General features: G+C 51.3%; 2 protein-coding genes; one reads left to right on the top strand and one right to left on the bottom strand.

Annotated features, from left to right (window-relative positions):
• Positions 1 to 16,301: 16,301 nt before the first annotated feature.
• On the bottom strand, positions 16,302 to 18,178 carry CHC_T00009210001 (protein kinase). XM_005713666.1 is given in 2 exon segments: positions 16,302 to 16,438; positions 16,439 to 18,178. The coding sequence occupies 1 exon segment, from the start codon at positions 18,176 to 18,178 to the stop codon at positions 16,439 to 16,441; it is 1,740 nt and encodes a 579-aa protein (XP_005713723.1). The 3' UTR covers positions 16,302 to 16,438.
• A 1,260-nt stretch (positions 18,179 to 19,438) lies between these two features.
• CHC_T00008998001 (putative enoyl-CoA hydratase) lies at positions 19,439 to 20,083 on the top strand. Its single transcript, XM_005713665.1, has one exon. The coding sequence runs from the start codon at positions 19,439 to 19,441 to the stop codon at positions 20,081 to 20,083; it is 645 nt and encodes a 214-aa protein (XP_005713722.1).
• Positions 20,084 to 21,288: the final 1,205 nt, after the last annotated feature.

Raw genomic sequence — 21,288 nt, 5'->3', positions numbered from 1 at the left:
GTGTACTGTACGACACGAAGGTACTGTAACTTTACAGCACATACGTACATCTTGTCGCCCCGCCACCGCCGCCTCTCGCCGCCTCCCGAAAATTTAGGCCAAAAAAGGAGGGTGGCTACAGCTCACCGGGGGACATGTGCATTGCTGGACAGGCGAGGCTGGCTTGATTCCCCACACCGACGCCGCCGTCCGGTGTTAAAATTGGACAAATTTAATGAGGGTGGGATTTCACATGAGACCGCACGTTGCGCACGGGCGGGCCTGTGCCGCACGCGTAACACGCTCCCACACACCTCTGCTGAAGTGTCCATGCGGCGGGACAAGACCAGCATGGCGACACGGCCCTCAGTATAATTCCAGTAATTTTTTCAACCAATACATTCATGCCAAATGTCCAGGTGCTCGGGTGCTGGCACCGCGAACTCTTCGTTAGGAACGGCCCTTACACCCCCGGGATCAATGGCACGTCTCCCGTCTCCCGTCTCAGTGGCGGCCTTCCCAAATGGTGGATTTTTGATCCGCAAGCTCGTCAACCGTCCTCATCGTCGTCGTCAACAGGTGTCGTCAACAGGCGCCGTCAACAGGCGTCGTCCCCCGCTCTCCCTCCCCATTTTCATTCGCATCTCAGCCCCGCCATTTCACAATGGCCTTCCTCTTCCCTCCCCCTCCACCGCCCTCTTTCATCTGGGCACATTTCCCAGCCCCTCCCCTCAAAGCCCCTCTCCCGCACTCCCCATCCGTCGTCGTCGCACCCTCCCCCCCGCTTTCACCATCTCCAACCCCTTCAGAAACCTCGATAGAAACACATTCCTGGGCCGCGTTCACGTCCTTGAGCGCAAAAAAATACCCCTCTCCGTCATCGACTCAGCGTTTGCACCCATCGCCAAACAGAATGTCAACCGCAAGCAAGTCGACGCCGCCATCGACGTCTGTAATAACTGGTTTACAGAAAACGGCTACCCGTGCTCCCGCCTCTCCATCGTCACTTACCCTTCGATTTTCAACCGCACGCTCGCCCTTTACTCCATTGAGCCCCGCCTGCACGCCATCCGTCTTGTCGCGGTCGACAGCAACGGCAAACCCGTCGAGGGCGCCTCCGTCGTCACAAGAGTCGACCTGATCACCCGCGTCCTCGGCATGAAGCGGGACGACATTTTTAGATGGACCGCAGAGGGCTTCGCTTCCCTTATGGCCCTCGGTATTTTCGAGTCTGCAGACGTTCAAGTCAAATCCGTTTCCGCCGAACGCGTCGAGCTTGTGCTTAACGTCAAAGAACGCCCGACTTGCCGCGTGGAACCGGGCGCTGGCATCACTTCGGACGGGCGCATGTACGGGGACGTCTCCTTTCTAGACAACAACTTTCGCGGAAAAGCCCAACGCATCCGCTCGAGTGGCAAAAGCGCTTGGACTCCCCCCGCGCCGCGGGCTGTGTCGCCTTTGAAGATATGCGCATTGGCGCCAGAATCCCCTTCTCATACAAGATTCGTGCGTTCCGCGATGCCAATTCTTCCAGGGGGGTGCCGGCTACCCGCTCCATCGGCCTACGCAGACCATCAGGCGATGATGAAGTTACTCGTCGCGGGATTGAGACCCCGCTCAGATATGAGAAGGATCGCGACGGCGCCATGCTAGAGCTTGGGTACAGGCCGGGCAGTGGCAACTGGTTGCTGTTGCTCAACTCGGTCGCGGAGAGCGTCCAGGCGAACCCGTCAGAACGTGCCACGCCAGATACGTCCATTTTTCAAACCGTCCTGCAAAGCAGTATCGCACACATGACGCGCTTCCCCATCGATTGTCCTCGGTCTGGGCATATGCTCAACGTGGAGAGCTCAATCGGGAAGACATTTAATGAGGCCGGCACGATGTTTCGCAACACAGTTGTCCGGCTGGCACAATACGTGGGGGTGGGGCCATACGCTTCTATTGCGGCAGGTCTCAATTTGGGGATCGGGTCCGATAATCTACCCTGGCATGAACAGAAATCGCTGGGGGGTGTCATGAATGTGCGCGGTTATGACTATGGAGAGCTGGGACGGTACAAGTCGTTTGGGACGGGGCGACTTGAGCTTAGGGTACCGTTGACGCGCGGTGCTCTCCCGGGGGCAGTTCCAGAAGATGATGAGAGCGAAAACGAAAAGGACAGAAAGCAAAGCGACACCAGTGCCGGCAAGGACATCGATAAATCTGCTACTCAACAAAAGACGAGTGGCACTAGGGGAGGCAGCGAAAAGACCCCCTAATCCAAAACGACAAGGGGGCTAATGCAGAGAGTGAAGACAACACCTCTGTATCGAAACACGTGAATGATGCCCCAGCGAATCGATCTGGAAAGGTGATCTCACCCGGTTTGCTGGACAGCTTGACGGCGTTAGTGGGTGTCCTGTTTGGGGATATTGCCGTCTCTAATGAACAGATACGAGAACCGATTGGGATGAGCTACGGAGTCGGTGTTCGCATTGGAGGCATAATCACGATGAACTGGACAAGGACGATGGACGGGAGAAAATCGCGACTCCATTTTGGGTTGATCGATAGAAGTCTGTAAAGGTTGCAGTGCGATCTTGCCAGTTAAGAATTAAGTATAAATCCCCGGAATCATCCCACATGACAAGAGCTAGTTCTCGTACTATCGCTTGCGTTCTTGTTGCCAACGGTAAACGGCAGGCGCTCCTGTCGTAGAATTCGCTCGTCTTTCCAACACACGACGCCCCTTGCTCAGCAGAGCCTTCTCCGAGGCCATGTCCTTCAGCACCGTCCTAAATTTTCCGTGTCGCTCCTGCCGCTGTTGCAATTCCTTGTACGCTTTCTTCGTCGACCTTAGCGTTGCTCGATGCCCTCCACCACTATGTAAGGAGCCCGTCCCTTTCCGCTCACTCAGCTCCTTTTCTAGCCCCGCCATCTCCTCTTCATCATCCACAAACATGACATGCGTCCTGAGGACGCCCGAAGCCGCCGCTACACCATGCAGACTCTTCTTCAGCCTGTCGACTCTCCTACCTTCCATTGCGCATTTCATTCCCACATATCCACTATATGCACCACAACGCCCCTCGAAAAGCTGCGCCGCGAGCTGTGCACGTGCCACCGCGGCGGACACACCGGCTGCCCTTCACGCCGTCAAAACTTTTCGGTCATGCATGCAGATCATTTTTGAAAATATGACAAATGATTTGCGCGCGTCATGCATTCTTATTGGCTTGTCTTCGTCGTTTTCTGTACCCCCACCGTTTTCCATCTGGTAAATTTACCAGGAGAAGGATCGCCGGAACCCCATCCTTCCGATGGAACCAGAGGCCCCGCCTTCCCCCGAACTAGCGCCCGAAGTTGATAACATCTACCACGAGGGAGTCCTGTACAATGTCTACAGTGTCCTCACATTTAAGAACAAGCGCTTTTATGACATCGCGTACGAGTCTGCCGAGCGGTAGTACTAGGTCGACTTTTCCGTCGGCAAGTGACGTTTTGTCAGCGCAGAGAGCGATGCGATTGAGGAAGATCCCCCGTTAAGGAAGCATCGGATGCTTGCAGCCGGGCACGTTGGTGAAGAGGGCTGCAATGGGAAGTGGGGCACGTTGAGGAAGAGGTCTGTAGGGCTGTAGTAGGAGGGGCGGGATCTGAAGACTACGGGTCGGTGGCATGGATCTTCACTAAGGGGAGCCGTGGGGAATTATGCGTTTGCAGCTCTACGTGTACACGTTTAAGTGTCGGGTATCACGTTCAAGTGTCGGGTGTCGGGTATAAAAGGGCTGGAAATTTACTACTGGCGACCGCCAGTAAGGTCGGTAGTCGCCGCATGCAAAGGCGGGGCGACGGAGAAAAGGGCTTCGCAGGGGTGGTGTGCTTCGGTACCACTCCCCTGCTGCCCTTTTCTTTTGGTCGCGAGTTCAATTCCTCGCCCCGCCCCCCACCCTTGGAAGCCCCTCGTAGCTAGTAAGTGCCGCGGCGCAGCGCAGGCGCAAGAAGAGTGTAGAGTCGCTTTTTAAAAGGCGGAAGCCAAGGTACATCGAAGACTGTAGGGATAAGCACATACACGACGTGTCCGTTCCGTGTAATATACGAGGGACTGGAGCTGCTTCGGAAGTTATGACTATTAAAGTGGCGCAGACGCGGAATGTGGAGGAGGCGGCGCTGGGCTTTGATATTATCGAGTGCGTAGAGTTGAGGGAGCTAGTTTGAGAAGTGGACGGGAAAGAAGAGGTGTTGGAAAGGGTGGTGCGGTGGAAAGGGCGGAAGAATATTGGGATAGTAATGCCGCGCGAGCAGACGGCGACGATGAAGCGACGCCTGGGCTAGCTAGAGAGAGATGAGGGAGATAGAGAGGGTTTTCATTAAAGGAGGCGGGGAGGACTTCGTTGGTTGGTGTGGGCAGTTGGAATGGGGTGAAGAGAGATGGAGGTGGGAATGCGTCATAGAACGGGCGGGAGCATCTCCCAAGGAGACGCGTTTTCACGCGTGCCGTGCCACGTGCGCTCTTCTGCGCCAAAAACGGGCCCTGTCCCTCCCCACGCGCACGCGCTGGATCGTGCGCGCCGTCTACGGCACTGTAAATTTACCCCTTTTGCATCCATCACAGTTGCACCCACCCCTCCCCTCTTTTTCTCCTCTACGCGTTACGGACCCCCTTCCTTTGCCTTCCCCCGCCCCCCAAACCCAGACGCCTACCGAAAACCATACCACCTCCCCTTTGTTTTCTGTCCCCCCTTACCCCCAAACCCTCCCGATGTCCACTGCCGCCTCCAAGCGCGGCCGCCGCCCCGTCTACACCATGCACGACCCCGCTGCAGCCGCCCCCCCTACCGATCCCACCGCCCCCTCTAACTCCCGCCGCGGCCGGCACATCACGCCGCAGCCACCCATGCCCGTCGCCCCGTCCGGCGCCCCGGCCGACGGCCCCGCCTACGAAGCGCCCACGGCTACACGCGTCTCGCGAACGGGCATGGTCGGGCGCATCGCCGCGGCGGCCGTCATCTCGGCATCTCAGCGGCACCTGCCGCGCCCGCCGTCGACGCTCGAGCCGTTGCCACCGCACCAGAGACTGCCCTATAACTATGAAGTGTGCGGCACATGCAGCACATCTGAGATCGGATCTTGTCTTGAGCACAACATTTGGCACTTTGAATTCAACGTAATGTATAGAGGCTTTACTCTTCTAACCAATTTCCATTAACTCGAAATTAGTACAGGAGAACACAATATATTAGTCTGTTCTTTTCGGTAGGGGTGGCTGTTCACAGCAGCGTTCTGACGACGTTGCGCAGCAACGTTTATACTAATCCAGAGCAGCGTTCTGACCACGTGGCGCAGCAACGTCTATGAAGCTCATCAGAAATTATAATGTTAATCAGTGGTACGCAAAAGTAAAGCACGAAAACAAGGTTGGAAATTGATACGAATGTTATGTTGAATCAGAATATAAATATCTGGGGTCAAAAATAATGTACAAATACGATGGTGGGGACCACTGATTTTCAGTGATCCTGTGTATTCTGACCACGTAGTGAACGCTCTCACCGATCACCGACGATCAGTTTTTTTATCTTCGCTTTGCTATTCTTCTTTTTGTTTGTTATCTTTTATTATTTTGTTTTTTAATGCCGAGGAAACGTCCCCGCACGGCGGAGGCTGGTCAGCAAGTGTGCGAGGACTCAGCAGAGGCCACTGAGGAGACGATGACCTTCAAGATCAATTATGCGTTTGGCAAGACTACGGATGATGCCACGCGTAGCGGGATTCCCGCACTTCAAAGCGAAGCTGAGGAGGAGCTGACGGATGAAGGAGATCCTTACTGTACGGCGAGAGTTTCAACGAAACGGCGAGAGCCAGGCAGAGAGGAAGTCGTCAGACAACGGGAAGAGTGGCAATAACTAGAAGCGCCATGATCGCGACGCACGGTACAGTAGTAATGAGGGAGCGCCATGGACGGGAGGTAATTTGCGGCGGTGCGGGAAGGCTCTCTCTAATGATCGGTTCGATCAAGCTGTGTTTCATTCGGCTTCATACTTCGGACGATCCAGCACCTTGGAGCGTTGATGGCCTTTGATGAAACCCGGGAAGGGCTCGCGTGACGCTGTGTCACCGAGCTCCACGCCGTGGTCGAAGAAAAAATGGGAAAGGCCCGTGGGAGTCTGGGAAGTAGCACCGCGCGTGTGAAGAGGTCTACGAATGAGGGGAATTTTCGACGACGCAAGCTGAGGTCCGCCCAGGACAGAAGACTTCGTCAGTGACCCGCGGTTCTCACCGCCCCCTTCCACCGCCGAAGGACGTAGGAACCGAGTCGCAGACGAGCAATACCGCGACAGGATGAGCGCACGAAATTTGGATGAGGATTGGACAACCACAGCTGATGCTCTAACCCGTAAATCTTGCGCGATCTGCAAGATCATTGAAGCGGTCTTTCTCTTGACGTTGAATAGCGACAAGTGCGTGCAGCCGAATCGGACACCGGAATCCACCGAGAAATTTAATTTAAGAAAACGTGTCATGCCGGATAGTGTTGTTGGAAAGTGCAACCTTCACGCACAGCTTCGTCCCCGAAGCCGACATGAGACGTTTGCGGGGATTGTGGAACATCAGGATGCCAGGTTCACAACAAGCCGTTCTTTTCTTTTTGTTTTTATGAGATCGGCGAGGTCAACGGGCAAGCTCGACCAACTTGCAAGCATAATAATTTGCGGTTGTCTTACAGGAACCAAGTGAAGCGACGATGAGGGGATCCTGCGCATAGCAAGAGATACGACGCAACTCGGCAATGGAAATCGAAGCTTCGTTGAAGTTACACTCCCTACCTCACGGGGAGACGACGTCAACCCGTAAATGCCTAAGTGGCGATCGCAGCTATACTGTTACACCATTTTCAACCGGTGGAACACCTCGCTACCGACCACCCCCGCGATAGAGGATCAGAGAAAAATGTTTCTCCGCTACGCTCGATTTTTATTTGACTATATATGTCCCCGATCCGGAACACAACGCACGTAGACGCGATGAAGAATTGGAGAAACTGTCTTGGTTAGGCCGAAACACAAGGCTTGCTACCGTATTGTTTTCTACAAAATATACAAGGGAAGCGTTTCCAGAGCTACCTACAACAGCCCATGTGAACCCCGCTGGTGCGTGAGAAGGAAGGGCGAACCGTGGAAGATTGAATCAAGACGTTGGGAAATGCGGGTCGGTATAAATGAAAGATATCGTTTCCCTGGAAGAGAGGAGAATAATAGGTCCGCGAGGGAGTGTGATACGTCAATCTGCTATCTGTACGACTACTGATGTGTAGCTCGCGAGAAATACAGCGTTCAAGCGACGATGAAACAGAATGTGCTGCATTTTACTGGGTTTGAAAATTTTCGAGAGCAAGAGACCTGCAGTGGCAGAAGAATCAAGTAACGGAGACGGACAATGTGGGGATGGATGAAATCAATTTCGAGTTCAGGACGAAAGGCTCTCAGTATGTCAGAGGATCGCGTATATATGAGTTTTCACTGCAGGAAGCACGGCTCCGGCTGGATTCAAAAGAGGTAGCGCAAGTTGCGGAATTGCTATCAGAAAGGAGGAGAGGGATTGACCGAAGGATCCTCCCGCCCCCTCACTAGACGTCGAGGTGGGATGTCATAGGACTCCGTGCACAGGCTAAATTGGGCCGAACCACTCCTGGCAGGGGACACTTTCACAAGAAACCTCATTGAGGGTCCCGTATGGCTGGCTGGTAAGGAGGTGAGAAACCAATCCAACGGCATCCTGTGCGAAGTAAATAGGAGGACTTTCAAAGAAAAGAGAGAAGGGAATTGGGGATGCACGTCATGAAAAAGAGAAGGAATGAAGGAATGAGAGAGACTGCGACCGCGAGGGCGGAAACGCAGTAAAAAAAGAGGAGTGGAGCTGTAGAAGAGTTGGGAATGAGAAACATGCAGAGGGTATTCATTCTGGAATACAGTAGGTGACGTCGCCAGGCTGTCTGTAAGACGCGAAGATGAAGGGAGTTCCTTCTTGGAGAGCACAGGACGAGATGGACAGGCCGAAGCCACAGGTGACGGCAATGGTGGGGTCGGTTACGACCGCAGGTGGATGGACGGATTTGGGAGCTTTGACGATTCGTCGGGACGCCTGGAAGGAGACGGAGGTCCTACAGAGGAAGCCACAGAGTTGCCCGTAAGGCAAGGGGAGCAAGGAACGGAAAGCCAAGAGGATAGGTCCGCTTCACGAGGATCGGCACTCCGGAGTGGACAGTGTTGGGAAGGGGTACCTGGAAACCGAATTTGTCGGCTACGGAGAGCCTCCGCAGGAGAGCTACCTGGCCGCAGCGAGGAGGGAAAGGTTTTGACGCTTAGTTTTATCTTGGAATTCATCCGGCGAGGGATATCGACGAATAGGGGAACGAGGATTGAAGCCCAGATGGAAAGCCGGATCAGACATGCTGACAAAGCGTGGTAGCCGGGGCACGAAAAGAAGCCCCCGGGCGCATAGGGCTTACCTGATAAGCACACGCCGTCGGAGTTTGGAACAGGGACTTTGTCCGCTTGCAGATCGGGCGGATTCGACGCGTGGTTCGGAAGGAGGGTCAATTGAGGATATACGGAAAGGGTTTTCGTCTTGCCCTTGCTTACACACACCGCGAGGGAATCGCGAAAAGGGAAGCGAACGAAGCAGAAGAGACGGCACGAGATGACCGTCGGTCGGAGACATGATGCCCGAGGAAAGTGCGAGTTAGGAGAACGGGGCAATTTTAAGTTGATGTTGCGTAGCGCAAGGGCGCTCAGAAGGGGGATATGTAGTGCAATATGGTGCTGTACAGTGGGGTGAAAAGAAAGGAAAATATTTTGGATATAACAAATAGTCCAGGTTGGGGGACACACGTGTGAATAATTGCACAGTTTTAATTTTTAATTATTTTATTTTATTTAGTTAATTAGTTAGCATTAATTTTGCTGACATTAGATTAGATTTAGGATCTAGCGCCGCGAGCTACTGTAGTGGCTCTGGCGGGGCATTATATACCTTAGCCCTCTGACCACCAAGTCAGTAAAGGTAACCCGAGTTGCCAAAGTTGAATATCGCCTTGGTCGAAGTCCGTCTTTCCCAAGACGCTCCCTTTTACCACAGATTACGTTATCCTTTGCGCTCGGGGGTTCCCTTTCCTTTTCCTTTATTTCACCTATCCTTTTCTATTTCTATTCCCTTATCTTGTGTTGGTTCCACAGTGCCTGATTGCGATCCGCATTGTGTAGACTTGAGTCATCGGGCTCTTGTGTTGGTTCTTTTGTTTGTTGTTGGTGCCATCGGCTTTGGTTGCGATCGGACCGGTGTAGGTGTCTTGGCCATCGGGAGACACGGGGGTGTAGCGCTGCTACTTGTTTACGTTCACCGACGGAGGCTGTTGCAACGACGTTTCCCTCGAAGGTCCTGTTGTGTAAACAGGACAGTGTTGGTTCCATCGGATGCCGGTTGCGACCGTTCCGGTGTCGGTACCTTGCCATCGGGAAGTACGGAGGTGTAGCGCTGCTAAGTGTTTGCTAATTCCAGTCGGGCTGCGTTGCGACGCCCGCGTCGAAGACCTTATCAAGGGTATAAGGTGTAACAGGCGCTTCGCGAGCATTGGATTTACGACCCATCGGGCCCGGCTTCCTAATTACCGCCCCGAACTCGCCGAGCAACTGCCTGTACAAGACTCTACCACCATCCGTCCCGGCGCGGGCCTCTTCCTTTTGCCCCCCCTGTCAGGGACTCGAGCTACTGTGGGCCGCAAACCCACTTAAAGGGAAAGGGAGAATCGGACACTCCGTAGGGCTGTGCCGTCGGCAACTCTTGTTGGTTGTTGTTTGTTGGTTGTGTTGTCGCTGGACCGTTGGACCCTGGTTCCGGCCTGACAGGCACATTGCAATACATCAGCCACTCGATATTCAGCCGGATCCGTGGTCGAATCCCCGAACATGACAGACGCTATAACTGTGCTTGACGCTCAATGGATATCTCGTTTTTGGTCTCCTGCCCATATTGCTGGTGATAAAGCTTTCGACAAAAATGACTTTAGGCTTTATCTCAAGCAACACGGCGTAAATTTCCGATCCGTGCCGCCACGACGTCACAACAAAAATGTTCTTGAGTCGAAACACCGTGTTTTACGGGACATCTTCCTTCGCATTCAAGACGAACACCCGGAGACAGATACTCATCTCATTATTCAAAGCGCTTTTCCCATCTCCAATGATCTATATGGAAATGATGTCACATCTGCAAACGAACTAGCCAAAGGATACACACGTCCTATACTACCTCAGGCAAAACCAGTTCCGCTTCCTCTCTCAATTAGAGTGGCACACGATGAGCTTCTGGCGAAACGAAAACTGAACAAAATTCTCAGATCCAAAGCGATTAAAGACAAGCAAATCCAAATGGGCGACATGATAGAAGTATTTCTACGCATAGGTCACGAGAAAAGAGGAAAATGGAACCTGCCTCTCCCTGCTCTACAGTATGAGCCAGACTCCCAAACTGTGACGGTCGCTGGCAAACAAAGCAGAAAATTGCAAGCTGCGGTCGAGGACGTACGCTTTGCCCAAAAGAAAGAGTCCCTCGCCCAATTAGTTCAAGATGGAATTGATGAATGCTCAAATCTCATCGGTGAAGCCCTTGAACAGCACTGCTCCGAAGTACAAGATGAATGTGAAGATGAGCCTACACGATCCTCTCCTTTGGACGAAACTGACCCCGCCCCGGAATTTGCATCTGAACTCGCAAGTGCAGAAGCAACCAGCAGCTATCTTCAAGATCCAATCTCTGTAGCAGACTTCACGCATACAACACATGATGAATGTGCACAAAAGACGCACTCCATGCAACTTCCAAGCTCGTCCAACGCAATTACGACAAACGAAATTGAAGTGATACCCGGTGCTGTTCTCACGAGCTCTGAACAGGACGACCTTCAGAAATATTTCACTCGCTTCAAATCAAAAGAGTTCATGCTGTATGAAGCACAAGGTCTCCCCTCCCACATTACCCTGAATGCTTATAAATCAGAAGAACAAGAATACCTCAAGCATTGCTCTATGATTCCTGTCTCCAGCGATCCGACTAAATCGAACGTCATATCTAGTCACGTTTTGTACAAGATCAAGCCCCTGGATGATGGGTCACAGCTGTGCAAGGCTGGCATTGCGCCCCATCGTAACCATGACAGAGAAAAGGCCGATTTCAAGACGGACTCCGCATCCTGTCCTCCTCTCGGCCTACGAATCGTATTTTCGATATCAGTGATAATGAAATGGTACCTGAGCAAAATAGATATCAAAGGTGCATTTCTACAGTCTGGCAAAGCGCAACGCGATGTGTACGTTCGCCCTCCACGCCAGTGCACGCAAAAGGATTTCTACTGGCTTCTAGATGTTGCGACATACGGTTTAGTGAATGCAAATGCCAAGTGGCAGTGGCATTCAGATCATACTTTTGGCGATCTCGGACTATCTTCCGTCGTGCACATACCACAGCTATTCTATATGATCTCGAGTAGAAACCTCGTCCTGATTGCTGCCGAAGTAACAGATGATATTCTGGTTGGTGAATCCGAGACACACCGTCACGATTTTGTCAAAAAACTCTCACTTCGGTACAAGTTGGGTACTGTTGTCCATATGCCTGGATCTTTTTTGTTCTTCGGACTCAAGGTGGACCAACAAGACAATGGTGAAATTCACCTTTCTTCAGAACAGAAGCTAAATGACATCTCCACATACGTGCTTCCCAGATATCGCCGCAAAGAATCTGAATCTCATCTGAATTCGATTGAAAAGTTTCACTTCCAATCCGTCAATGGCTCACTGCGTTTCCTAGGAATGTGTGTAAGCCCTTTTCCTGCTTTGCAGCAAGTCACCTTCAGCAAACAGATGGACTTCCGACTGTCACAAATATGGTCAAGCAAGGCTCACTCTTAAAATCAGTTCAAAGTCTGGGTTCATACTCCGTGTATCGTAGACCTGCGAAAGGGAAACATAAGATTTCAGTCGTGGTATTTGCTGATGCTGGCAAACCCTCAACGAATGCTCAACTAGGATTCATAGCAGGACTCATGTTCGGACCTCACAAATTCGGGTCTATCATACAAACGCTTCAATGATATTCTCATGTTTCACAACGTCCTGTTAAGTAAATTGCCTCCGGTGAAGTTCTTGCAGCTCGTGAAGGCGTGGATGAAGGGAAATTGATTTCAAAAACATTTTCTAAACTGTTAGAAAGACACGTTCCCTTGACAGTTCTAGTTGACTCGAAAGACCTGTTTACATCTCTATCGACATGTCGAGTGCCCGAGGACAAATCAATTCGGGCTGATCTTGAACTGCTGCGTTACTAATATGATACAAAGCAGCTCCGACAAATCATATGGATACCTGGGTCCACAAACCTAGCCGATCCGTTGACAAAAAGAGATAGTCCCCTCTCTCCTGTCTTACAGTTAATGCTTTTCGATGGTTCTATACAGATGGGCCTGGACCAAGCTCAGGTACGGGACTCAAGAGCTTCACTGGGATAGCACAACTTCTCAAAAAAGGCGGGAATATGAAAGTTGTGGGTGATGTGTGATAGATTGTTGACACAGTTAAGAACAATCCAAATGCAAACGAAATGCAGCTTCACACGAAATGCAACTTGTAGATGACCCGCACGCTCCCACGAAATGCAACCTCAGGATGACATGCACTCTCCCACAACGATTTTGTTGGGCACCAACACTCCAAGTTCTCTTTTTACTTAATTAGTACACCCGTCCCTTCCACCGTAGCAGAAAAGGGGAGAGCTCATGATACTGAGCAACGACAACGCTCACCACGACCTTTGATCCATAGTAAAGCTTTTGTTCTGTTCCTCTGTCCCTGAGCGGCCCTCTCATATTTTCAGAGTATCTTAGACGATGGTGTGGAGCAATTTAACCTGCAGATTGCAGCACATTGGTAGATGACATACTGTATCAATCACTCAAGTGTTCCAAAAACGCGAAGGGACGTTGAATGTGGAAACCGTGCGTTGGAAACCGCTTTGACTCTTCAGAGTCAAATGACACGATACGAAGAATAAGAGTAGTACTATATAACAACTTGGCGAAAAAATTTGTTCCTAATGTTGTTAACAACACTTTAAATGATTCTTAACTTCCGAACGGCTTCTTGGGAATTGCATCCGGCAAGGAGGAAGAGTATTGCACCAGATCCCAGCGCCTGCGTACAACCGCAATCCTGGATGCACCAATCACACATGAAACAAGTGTTGAGTCACCAACCCTCAATGCGTACGGTTCAAAGCCGGTCACTTTTGCATCGTCCCCATGCTTGCGCTTTCGAGATGAGTGCAGTGCACAGACGACTGAACAGAACTTTTCTCCCGACACAAGAACTGAGTCCTCGTTCTCCGAAAATGATACACTCGTGACCACGCCGTTGAAAGGTCCCGCTGATGCGGACCCCTGAATGAATGCAGTCCTCATCCAATAGACTCCTCCTTCAGCCCAATCAGAAATGAATTCCTTCATTACCAATTCTCTTGCACCAGGACTTGGAAGACAACCTAGAGTTGTTGCTATAGCTGGCATGGCTGCTTTCCTGACTAAGTATGTACTTTCCTCCGCCATCGAACTCAGCAATGGAAGCACGTCTTCTCGTAAGCAATCAGGGGTACCAACTTTGAGGTTTTCTCAAGTTGCTTGGTAAGTAATTCTTGCGTCCTCCATTTTCCCTCTGAAAGCGATGTCGGGTTCTGAAACACTGGCCTCAGCTTCCTCATGGACGAAACATCATTTTCATCTGACAAAGATGACAAAAGCTCGTGAAAGTGCTCCAATGTGTTCATGCGGACCAATGGATTCTTATCCTGGAGCAAGGAAACCACTGTCTGAAACAAGTTATCGACAGATCCGATTCCCATAAGAATTCGACATGTCTCGTGGATTCCAGCCGCAAGATTCCACCGTGTCTCAGGATCTGAATCCTTTGCCAAAAACTCCACAATCCCTTATAGCTCAGATGTATAGCCTTCCCGAAGACTTCTTGCGACGCCTGGTAAGTTGAAGGCGCAATATCTGCGAACTATTGGCCGTTGCATGTTGACATTGCGGGGAATGCCTCAAATGCATGCGCTTTCTCGTTCTCATTTGCAAAGAAGCGGTGTGTCGCGAACAAAAGAGGACCGAAAACCTCTGAAAAGATTTCCAAGAGCAGATCAGTATCATCGTCAACTATTCTTTGGTCTTCTTCGGCTGCACAACGAGCAAAGCGGCATTCTGTTATGAAAACAGGGGGTAGCAGCGTTTTGAATAGCGGGGATGTTTCACAATTGTCTCTGTGTGCTTCTATGATATGAGTTATCGTTCTTAGCGTCGCGGCATGTATTCTGGCGTCAGGATATCTGAGCGAGCAGAGAAGCTTTGGCCAAATACTGTTTTCGACCACTTCAATATCCACCACATCTCCAATGAATGCCAATGACTCTGCAACAATTCCACGAACGTCAGTATCAGAGTCATCTGCTAGATGCAAGGCCCGATTGAGCACATAAGACTCAATTTCAGCCATACTCAAACATGCTGAAAGAGAACCTAGTACCCGAGCAACGAGGTTTCTGCAAATTTCGTCTGAGGACAAAGTGAAGTCATCGAGAATAGCGATTACAGAAGAAATTTCGTAGTTGCCGTCCCACTGAACATTCGGCAGGACAACGAACAGTATCTCTCCCCAGGCTTCAAAGATGTCACTACTCATTGATCTTGTGACGATTTGGAATGCTGCCTCGCATATAAGCTTTGAAATGCGCTTCAGTATCGGTTTTTGCATGACATTGACCAGAGCCTCGGCTGCAGAAATATGAAGTTCGATGGACCAGTCACCTATTCTATCACAAAGAACAGGAAGCAAGCATTTTATAGTCTCTTCAAAGCAAATATCGAGCATGTGCTCAAGCTCGAAAAGAATAACTGTGCGTTGCGATTCAGAACCAGAACGCAAAAACTCTGCCATCCGCGAAATATTGACATGGTCTCATTCTCAATCGCTGCCACGATTTCCGGGATGTCACAGTTTGGGGAAGCCTCCTGCGTATGCAAACAGTTCTCGTCAGTATTGCTTTGTGATGAAAAGTTGAATAGAGAACGCATGGAATCGCTTGCCGTTCTTAACGTACCACGTCCAGATCCTTTTTCGCGATATCGAACGCAACTGTGGAATCAAACCGCATAGGTTTCTGAGAGCCAGATCTCTCTGAGTTCGAATCTAACTCCATTAAAGCACTGAAATGGGTTGCTACTAGGGGTATTATCGGAGGCGGGGCCACTTTTACTACCGAGAATGAACTTGAGACAAAAGCGAAATAGGACACAGAGTCAAACTGCGATACCATGATGATTGCTCTTACCGCAGTCGGTATTTGAAAGGTATCAGTTCGGCGTCGGGCCTTCTTTACTATGATTGTACATATATGAACACGTAAAAAAGCTTCTGCGGAGGAGATTATATTATTCTTAGTGTTGGTAGCTTCTCACAAGGTCCGAATATGTGCCCGGTCATTCGCGAAATCCTGAAAAATGACACAAAACTAAGAAATTTCGTTGCAAGCCTGTGATTTGAGTTTGATCATGAAATGTGAAGTGAAAGCACTTGTCTCGTAATGACATTGCGGTATTTACCTGCAAAGAACACGACTAAAGCAAATACTCCAACACCCTCAAAAAAGGTTTTTATCGGCTGACCACAAAAGACTAGAGCATGTGCCAAGAGGTTGAAGATAAGTGAACATCTCCAAAATGCAGAGTTGTGGTCCATTGTGTGCGCTCGGTCCCTAAATGCTTTGCTGCGGAGCTACTGGCCTATCACGAGTTAACGGGGAGACGTGGATAAAGAAAAGATCAACTGTGGCCATCAGGACGGGACAGTCGCGCAGGCAAGAATGGGCTACGCTTTGTGAAGCCCGTGAATTGGTGAGATTTCTCTGCCGCTTGTTTGACTGAGCCCTAAGGCAGCTTCATGTCTATTTGCGCTACATGCGCAGCACACTGGACGATAGACAAGGATGTGCAAGGAAAGTTAAGGAAGCTGTCGATGTCGATGTCGACAGCTTCATCGAAGGAGTTATGCAGGAGACAAAAACAAGGTTTCGTTCTTACAGTAGTTATCGGAAAGCGGTGCATTACAGAGATCGAGCTTTTCGTCACTCCGCGTCGTTTCCCGAGTACAGTGGTCCCGCGATATTAAACCCATCTTTATTAAACACGCCTCGGTAAGAGACACGCTGAGGTCTGCGACACAGGGGTTCGTCCGAGGGATGAGATCTGGGAGCAAAAATGCGTACGAGCGCTATTCATTCTTTATTTTTGAAAAAAATTAAAGAATGAAGATATGATTGGCCGGCGCTTTGAGAGACACGCCTTGATAAGAAACACTCCAAGGACGAATGCACGGGGTGGTTTTTATAGCGCGGGACCACTGTAGTACGTGGCCCTCCAGAGCTCATCTTCATCTTGTGCGGCTTCATCCAAGTTTCCGGAAAGGGAAGCAAGGCCAAGGTCAATGAACCATACCTTCCATATGACATCACCCCGTTCACCCACCTCACGCGTTGCTCTGATGTTCCTTTCGTGCACGTCCCTATGCCGCAGCCCAGTGCTGTGAAGCTTTTCAAGCGCCTCGAAAGCGGCATCTTGAAGGAGGCGACAGTCATTAGTATCCAACACTTTGCTTCCAAGGAGTAGTTCCGTTTTTGCGGAACTGTCAGTCCGCCTTGTCAAAGCTTCCCCGACGTATTCTGAGACAATCACAGCGTCTGTCGGCGGCTGCTTCCAAAGAGCAACGAGGCGAGGCAACACTGTGCCCAGCAAGTGTGAGTGTTTCGACACCACTTCCTCGTACACGTCAATCTCGTTCAATAGCATCCGTAGACCAAGCCTCGTGGCGCAGTTCCAATACTTCACGGCTACGTCCAGCTCATTGTACCGGCTACGCAAGACAGCTGAGTGTCCGTCAGCCGTGATGATGTTGTCAGAACTTTCCATCAGTTCGCGAATGAGCTGTGGCTGGTAGAGCGACGCGAGCACGGTTTCAGCAGCAGAGTCGACATGTTGAGGCTGAGGAGTTGCGTCATGTACTGTACGGACAGGAGGCGCCGTGGAAGAGGCAGAACCAGAACGACGGCTCGCAGACCTCAGGGACCTTCCCCGGGGCAATGTGGCAGATCTGGTCTGACTACGAGTACGCCGAGCGGGGAGACGTTGACCTTGCAACTGTCTGAAAGCGTCTTTCAAGGAGGAGGATATATCTTCGGCCGCAATGCTCTTTCGTAGAATGGCCAGAACAGCGTGGAAGGAGCTGGCCGGAGCGTTGCATTTGTAGAGTTTGGAAACCTTCACCTGGAGCTTCCATATATCGGTGTGGTTCTGCGTGGGTTCAATCTTCATGAACATGGCGTGGTTGTGATTTGTTACGATAACACATCCGTTCTTGGTGTGCATCGCATATGTAAGAGCCTGTGACATCATTCTGATGTACCACGCCGGTGCGCCACTTTTGTAGTCTGTGTTATGTAGCTCAGCTAGATGGGCGGGGGTGTTGGGTACCACACCCCTGGCAGTGAGCGGGAATCTGGCTCTTTTGACTTCAACGGCCACGAGGCGATGGCGAGACCGGACATCAGCGAGGAGGAGGTCCGAAACCATGAAAACGAAGTCGATTGTTGGGGAACCGCCGAAACGAAACAAGGCGGAAGGTAACTTTGCGCGATGGGCGGTTCGAAGTCTTGTATTCGCGCTGTCCAGAAGTCGGTGGATTGCTGCGACGGAACAATAGGCGTCGTAAACGAGGCCGGAGACAGAGGCCTCGTCTGTGATTTCCACTTGCCCGGTGAGGTTTACATGAGCGCCTACGAATGTGCCCATCACCTGTAGCAATTCTTCAGACGACAAATTAGTGTTGTGTTCGGCATTGTCATCCCTGGCTTGTTGAACAGCGGAGGCAAAAGAATCCCATGCGACGAAAGAGGTTCGGTTTGGCAAGATGTCAGTGAAGACGTTGTCCGTACTGGTGTGCCCCGTATAGGTAAAGACAACGTGCGGGCGGGTTGGGGGCAACTGGAGACTGATTCTGTAATTTTGATCTTGAGATTGAGACCAGTATGCAGCGGAATACGGTGAGGGAGGATAAGGGTACGACGGCATGGCGGGGGTGCGTGATGAAGAAAGACTGGGTTGGGGAGGCAGTGGACCTTAAGCTCGGATGCACTGGAGGCATGGGTGATCGAATCGCGTTATGATTCATTTAGATAAGTCGTGAGATGATCTTATCTGATCAGATATCGAGATCATCTTGAGATGAGATCAGCTCATCGACAATGATCTGGAATCTGCAGAGGGGCCTTCCGACATCATTCTGTACCCTTGGGTATAATAAGGGGGATACGGTTCCCAATCGAGGTAACCTTAGTGGCCTACCCGTCGCCAACATTGCGCCTCGTCGTCGCCAAGCTCCTCATCGCACAAGCCGCGATCTGCATACAGACGTCCTGCTTGCGATGCGTCCGCCACCTTGGTCGGCGCTGCGGGCGGTTGTTGACGCAGTGACGTGAGGCAAGTGCACAGAGACGATTTTGAGGCTATGTTCAGAGACTGGGCTTCCCTTTGATGTGTCGCCGCTGGGAAAGGAAAGTAACGTCGAGCAACACTGTTATGACGCCGTGCTCGAAGGTGGCGACAAGAGCGTGCAACCGAGCTTGGATAGTGTGGCGTTCAAGAACGCGAGAGATGAGGCTAACTTGGAAGCAGCTTGGAAGAAGTTGGAGATTCGGACTTCGCTCCGAAACTTGTCGGAAGCAAGTGGTTCACGAGATGGCCTGAATAGCCAACCGGGCACAGTCCCGTTGACGAGGACAAACTCGAGTAGACTCTTGTCGAGAAGCTCTTCATGCGGTGGCCAAGGTGCGTTATCTTCCCTTTTGGGAGGCGGAGGTGGCGATGGCGGTACCAATTTTGCCAAGGCCGATACGCTGCTGGCAGCCTTTGCGTCAATCGATGCCGAGTCCGAACACGTCGCTGAGGAGACTGTCATTGACTCTTCGGCTCTGCAAGCTCTTGCTACTACAAAACGACCAAAAGTATTAGAAGCGCTGCGAAGAAAGTTCTCTGCCGGCGCTCTCACAAAAACTTCAAGCAATAGATCGACAGAAGCGGAACCACCGATTCCTCGACTACGACTCGTGACTCGAAAAGCTATTGCAGCTAGCACGGCTGCGAGCGCAGGCGAGTCAAGTACTCAGCCATCTTCAGCTGCGAGAGTCGGGTCCGGTCCTGCTCTGACACTAGCCGCGCTTGCCAACAGGTCGAACACCAGGATAGTCGAACACCAGGATAGGACGCGTTATCTCTGGCCGTGGCGGATCTGCGAATTCAATAAGTGATGACGATTTGGCGCGACAAGGCTCAATGGGAATCGACTACTTTTCGGAGAACTACAGTCTATCTTCAAGCTCGGACGACGACGAGCCAAAGGATATGGCTTTCAACTTCAAGTCTGGATCGGGTCGCTTCACAGAAGACCGTCGCGACGGACTGGGGTCTGAACCGTCGTTGCGGGGCAGTCGGAAGACTCAGCTTCGCTCTTTCGAAAAGCTGGAACCACGTAATAGCGGGGACGCATCCAGCTACGACGAAAACGACGATCGATCTTTCGCGGCGCCCGCGCCGGAGATAGATTCCGTCATCGCAGAGGGGACCATGACAGATACTACACAGGTGAGCAGCTCGCTGACGACAAAGGCGCCGTCGAGCTCCGCTGCAATTTCGTCACAGGATACCGGGCGGCGGGCAACTGACGGAGATAGGTCGTTGTCTATCAGCACGGAGCTATGGAGTGTGAGGGCGGAGGGGTCGATGGGCGGTGGTCCCGACAGGCTGTCGGTGCGGTGGCTGGGAGGTGAGAGGGAGACGAGTTCGAGCTTGCTGAATGAGGATGGGAGCTTGGAAGATGGACCGGAGGGACGGGTGGATGGAACGAGTACGATCTCAGTTGAGGCGCTGAAGGATATGTGGAATGAGATGGTGAGACGAGACTCGGAGACGTCGTCATGAGCGGTGTTGCTGTTTTTTTGTGAATTAAGTTATTGGTTAGATGAGGCCACTTCCCGTGAAAGGCTAGATGTGTGGAGATGAGGTATCGATGTACATTTTGGTAAACGGCGCTTTCGCAGGTACGGCAACGACAGATTGAGCGTGTAGCTCAGCCTTGCGGGATAGTTTTGCTGCTTCTTTGAGGCATCGCTCAGCGCTGGAAGCGGAGGTTGGATCGAATGTGCGGGCTTGGGCTTGTGAGACAAAATGGCCTCTCAAAGGAACTGTGGCATGACAGGTCCATGATGCACCCTTCTGGACGCCAATTGGCGGTTTCCAAATGGAAATGATGCTGCACAAGTCCGCTCTCTTTTGTCCTCAGCCAATCAAAAACCTCCATTTCGTGAATTCAGATTGGATCTGGTCCTTCCAAACCGGCAAAATTGCAGCATTCCATGTAGAAACACTGTACTCGCCAAATAAATTGACCCTTTATTTGGCGAGTACAGTGTTTCTACATTCGTAAGTGTTGTGGAACACTTCGAGAAGACCATGTTCTAGCAACAGTAGGACTCAAGGCTTGCGCCAAAGATGTCAAAGCATCATGAGATGTCAAAGCATCATGTTGAGCCTGCTAATAGGTGAGGCATTGCCGCCGTTGTGTTGTTCCTTCTGAACCTTAAAGCTGATGTGAATGTTGACCTTCTGTGTCTACAAACTACACCGTCTAGAACAAAGCTACCTTAAGTATCCATCGGCTCTATCCGCTACAGTCTTCAGCTTCCAGCTGAAGCATCCAACATCGGGTTGCATTCGCTGACGTTTTAGATGCGTCGATACCCCTCCTCCTGGGTATTGACGTCCTGGACCCCGAAAAGTTAGTCGCTGACAATGTAGACAACGTTCTACACAGTCGAGCCCAAGGCTGGAAGTTGCCCATCACTCGTCGCCACTGCAACACCTTGGACGCTCTCACCTTCATTAATGTGGTGGAAACACACTTGTAGTGTGCCGATTGGCTTTGCCGATTGGCAGGAGCTCAACGTTTCGACCCCGGGAGTCGAGACGGGCTCAACGCCGAGCCAAAGGTGAGAGCGTCCAAGGTGTTGCAGTGGCGATTGCCTTTACCTTGTGGATGAAACTCTCGAGACATCTCTACCTCTGTCTCTCTCTCCACAGAGTCGAGGAGCTGCGGTTAACTACTGTTCTATCCTCTATGGATTCCC

This window comes from Chondrus crispus, genomic scaffold, assembly GCF_000350225.1.
Source record: "Chondrus crispus Stackhouse genomic scaffold, scaffold_144, whole genome shotgun sequence".
In the NCBI taxonomy this organism is placed as follows: Eukaryota; Rhodophyta; class Florideophyceae; order Gigartinales; family Gigartinaceae; genus Chondrus; species Chondrus crispus.
This window is presented reverse-complemented; position numbering and strand designations above follow the sequence as displayed.

Excerpts from the sequence above, each read along its gene's own strand:
- CHC_T00009210001 (XM_005713666.1), bottom strand. The coding sequence starts at position 18,178 with ATGCCGTCGTACCCTTATCCTCCCTCACCGTATTCCGCTGCATACTGG.
- CHC_T00008998001 (XM_005713665.1), top strand. The coding sequence starts at position 19,439 with ATGGGAATCGACTACTTTTCGGAGAACTACAGTCTATCTTCAAGCTCG.